We start from the raw sequence: 4,814 nt of genomic DNA on the forward strand, positions 1-4,814 counted from the left end.
CACACACACACACACACACACACACACACACACACACACACACACACTACGCAGAAGAATCTGCAACACCAATACTCTTTCTTCCTGCACGGTTTGATAGCCTCTGGGCATACCTGTGTGGATTCTTCTTCTCTTCTCTTCTTATCCTTCCATATGTAATGGTATTATTGTACTACACCCCATCCATACTGGGTTCATTGCTTTTGTTCTCCCTTCCTCTTTTCAGAATGCAGAAGCATGGAACAACCTGTCTACAGCCTACATTCGCCTCCAGAAGAAGTGAGTATGAGTATGACTGTGGTGTTTATTGAAAACGTTTAATAGATTAAGCTTTGTTGGGTACGATTTTAGCATTAGAAACATCAATATCCGCAGCGCGCATGATGGAAATGGCTCCTTTAGTTTTCCACATAAGTTGTAATGGATCATGGTCTGTGTACTAGGGGAATTTGACCTGATTGTAGCACCAAATAAAATGAAGTTACAAAGTGTGACCAGCCCTGTAAATGCTAAATAAAAGTAGAGTCGCACCAGTGGATGGCTGAGTGTTTGATCAAAGTGAATACGCGCGGAGAGGGATGGCAGTATGAGTATCATGAGAACAGGACTACTCATAGCTCATACAGGGAAAGCCTACTGATTAAAACTAAACTCTAGGGGTACTTTTTATTTTTCCTTATCTTCTCCAGCTTACACAGAAAGGATTACCGTCAATGTGAAGATTTATCAGACTGGAAATCCATTATTGATCACTACTGCTATCAACAAGACAACAAGGACTCTAGCTGCACATGCACCCAGCCTTCCAAAAGATAAAAAAAAAGAGTTATCCACAGACACAGAGGACCTACAGACAACAGATATCGAGGTTAGGGTCTTGTCCAGCGTTAATAAAAAGCTTGTTCTTCGTGTGTCTCTTCACAAAGTCATAAAAGAACTAAAGTCAGCTGGCAGGTTTATTGAACATTACCCATAAAACAACCAGGGTCATTATAGGCAAATGCGTGATGCTGGCCTTCAACTAGAGTCAGGTGCAGGAGTCATGAAAGGAAGCTGGAAGAGTGCTTAATGTTATCTGTTAATTAAGGTGGAGGCAGTGTGATGGTCTGGGGGGGTTTGGATTCCACTGGGATTGCAGTGCCTGCCAATTTGCTTATCAGAAAGGGTGAGATGCTATGGTTTGTGAACTGGACAGTGTCTTTGCTCACCTGGATGTAGGGGGACAGAGCGTGAGAATTCTGTAATATGACTTTAGCTCAGCGTTCAATACTATCCAACCACACATCCTTCTAAATAAGCTTTTGGTGATGAAGGTTCCAGGTGTATTTATCGGTTTCATTCTAAATTCTTTAGAGAACAGGTCTCAATTTTTTAAGATGAACTCAAAAGTTAAGTCAGACAGTATCATGTCAATCACAGGGTCACCCCAGGGAACTGTTTTATCACCTTTTCTCTTTACCAGTTACACGGCAGACTACCGCACACAGGAGGCTAGCTGTCAGGGGGGTTACAGCTGCTGACAACACAGCGCTCATTGGGTTAATCAAAAATGATGACTATGGCTACTATCGAAATGGTAGCCGCCTTTGTTGATTATTGTGACGCTCATTTTCTAGAACTCAACGTTAAGAAAACTAAATAATTAGTAATAGATTACAGGAGAAATGAGATCACAGCTGAGGCAGTGGAAATCAAAGGTCCAGTAGTAAGTATTTGGGCATTATTTTTAATGACAGGCTAACATGGTCTGATCACGTTGACTTATTGAGGGAAAAATGAAGTCCACATGTATACTATGTGAGGAAGTACCAGACTTTTAAGGGGATTACAGATGTGGTGAGAATGTTTTTTATGTCAGTCATATGTAGTATTTGGAGTTACTGTGTGGTGGGGTGGGGGGAATGCTGGGGTAACTGAGAAGGTCAGGACTGATAGAGTGACTAAATGGGCTGGGAAAATAGTGGGAGGGTTAAATACAGTGGATCAGGGATGTGATGATCATTTGGTAAAAAAGAACATAACAAGGGACCAGGGTCACCCTCTTCATGGTAATCTGACTGGTAATCTGACTGGTAGGGTTATGGAGCGTAGTGGTAGACTAAGACCTCCTGTGGTAATCTGACTGGTAGGGTTATAGAGCGTAGTGGTAGACTAAGACCTCCTGTGGTAATCTGACTGGTAGGGTTATAGAACGTAGTGGTAGACTAATACCTCCTGTGGTAATCTGACTGGTAGGGGGTTATGGAGCGTAGTGGTAGACTAAGACCTCCTGTGGTAATCTGACTGGTAGGGTTATAGAGCGTAGTGGTAGACTAAGACGTCCTGTGGTAATCTGACTGGTAGGGTTCGTTTTATACGCCTTGATGACAGCGCCTGATTAGAGCCAGATTGGTCCTATGACAGGACAATGACCCCAAGCGTTGCCCCTCAAGCCAATCGTATTTATGGAATGTACCTTATGAAGCTTGGGGTGACTTTTCTGAAGATTACAAACTGACAGCTTGAATGCCAATCTGCAAGGCTGTAATTGCTGCAAATGGAGGATTCTTCAACAAAAGGAAATCTGTAGTTCCCTCTGTCAGATCCAAAACCAAGCGATAAAAATTCTACATTGTAGCTTTTTTCAGATGTTGGGGTTCCTTCTCACGCCACACAGTTCGTTCTGGTTCCAATCAGTTGATGAAATGTTGAAACTGACCAAATTGTAGCAAACTAGTCACATAACAACATTCGCATTGTACACAACAATGTTCACAAAACATTGTGGTAATGAAGTTCTACCATGGACTCTGTAACTTGGTTACCGTTTTAACCTTGTTGCAAGCCATCCTAGCGTGGTGTAGAAAGCCTGCAGGAAGACTCAGCTCCACATGGACCAGTTCTTATTAATGTTCAACCAGCTAAGCTCCTGGACTCTGATTGGCTAACAGCTAGCCAATGAGAGCCTGGCTATCAGCGTCCTTTACCCAGTTCATGAATATTAAAGAGCTCAGGCAACATGATATCAGACTGACCAGCTATTCTGATTGGTCTGATTTCTCCTCTTATTTCTTTTCCAGAGGAGGTAGTTCATCTTCACATTCATCACATAACACACACACACACACACACACACACACACACACACACACACATACATATAGACCTCACAGATTTCAAAACATGCGGGTAGAAATGGTTTTGTGTGGCAGGGCTCCTTTAAACTTTTCTTCGATTAGTCAGAAGTATCATCCGGTAAATTTCCAACAGAAAGCAGCAGGAAACAAAGAGGAGAAAAGCCAGCCGACAACACGTCATTTTTCCAAGTCTTGGTACTGAGGCCACCTCTTAATGGAGTTCTCGCTACGCTTAATTTGTCCGCTTTTGTGTGTGTGTGTGTGTGTGATTGTGTCTCTGTGTGTATTTGTCTCTATGTGTTTGTCTGTTTGTGTGTGTATTTGTCTCTGTTTGTTTCTGTGTGTGTGTGTGTGTGTGTGTGTGTGTGTGTGTGTGTGTGTGTGTGTGTGTGTGTGTGTATTTATATATAGTGAAGAAAAACACCCTGCTATTTTGCAAGTTCTCCCACTGAGAAACCAGAGAGGGTCTGAAATATTCCTCGTAGGTGCATGTCCACTGTGAGAGACATAATCTAAAAAAAAAACATCCAGAAATCACAATGTATGATTTTTTTAACTATTTATTTGTATGATACAACTGCAAATAAGTATTTGAACACCTGAGAAGATCCATGTTAATATTTGGTCCATTAGCCTTTGTTTCCAACGTTTCCTGTAGTTTTTCACCAGGTTTGACACCCTGCAGAAGGGATTTTGCCCCCCCCTCCACACAGATCTTCTCTAGACCAGTCAGGTTTCTGGGCTGTCGCTGAGAAACACGGAGTTTGAGCTTTCTCCAAAGATTCTCTATTGGGTGTAGGTCTGGAGACTGGCTAGGCCATGCCAGAACCTTGATCTGCTTCTTCCAGAGCCCCCCCTTGGTTCTCCTGGCTGTGGTCTTTGGGTCATTGTCATGTTGGAAGACCCAGCCTCGACCCATCTCCAATGCTCTAACTGAGGGAAGGAGGTTGTTCCCCAAAATCTCCCAATCTAGGCCCCGGTCCTCCTCTCCTTAATACAGTGCAGTCGCCCTGTCCCATGTGCAGAATCCCCCCCCCCCCAAAGCATGATGCTACCTCCCCCATGCTCCACAGTAGGGATGGTGTTCTTGGGATGGTCCTCATCATTCTTCTTCCTCCAACCACGGTTAGTGGAATTAGGACCAAATAGTTCTATTCTGGTCTCATCTGACCACATGACTTCCTCCCATGACTCCTCTGGATCATCCAAATGGTCGTTGGCAGACTTAAGACGGGTCTTGACATGGTCTGGTTTAAGCAGGGGAACCTTCCGTTCCATGCAGAATTTCAAACCATGACGTCTTAGTGTATTCCAACAGTAACCTTGGAAACGGTGGTCCCAGCTCTTTTCAGGTCATGGACCAGCTTCTCCCTTGTAGTTCTGGTCTGGTTTCTCACCTTTCTCAGGATCATTGAGACCCCACGAGGTGAGATCCTGCATGGAGCCCCAGTCCGAGGGAGACTGACAGTCATATTTAGCTTCTTCTACTTTCTTATGATTGCTCCAACAGTGGACCTTCACAGTGGACATGCACCTACGAGGACAATTTCAGACCCTCCATGATTTCTAAGTGGGAGAACTTACAAAATAGCAGGGTTTAAATACTTATTTTCCTCACTGTATATATATATATATATATATATATATATATATATATATACACACTCACCGGCCACTTTATTAGGTACCCCATGCTAG

At 43.4% G+C, this 4,814-nt stretch overlaps 1 protein-coding gene across 1 annotated transcript in view; it reads left to right on the top strand.

Annotated features, from left to right (window-relative positions):
* ttc27 (tetratricopeptide repeat domain 27) overlaps positions 1-4,814 on the top strand; it is a 55,700-nt gene that overhangs the window by 45,982 nt on the left and 4,904 nt on the right. Inside the window, exon 14 of the mRNA XM_034898554.1 lies at positions 101-279. Within this exon, the coding sequence (XP_034754445.1) occupies positions 101-279 (179 nt within the window). The remainder of the gene's footprint in view (positions 1-100; positions 280-4,814) is intronic.

This window comes from Etheostoma cragini, chromosome 17 (assembly GCF_013103735.1).
Source record: "Etheostoma cragini isolate CJK2018 chromosome 17, CSU_Ecrag_1.0, whole genome shotgun sequence".
NCBI classification, from domain to species: domain Eukaryota; kingdom Metazoa; phylum Chordata; class Actinopteri; order Perciformes; family Percidae; genus Etheostoma; species Etheostoma cragini.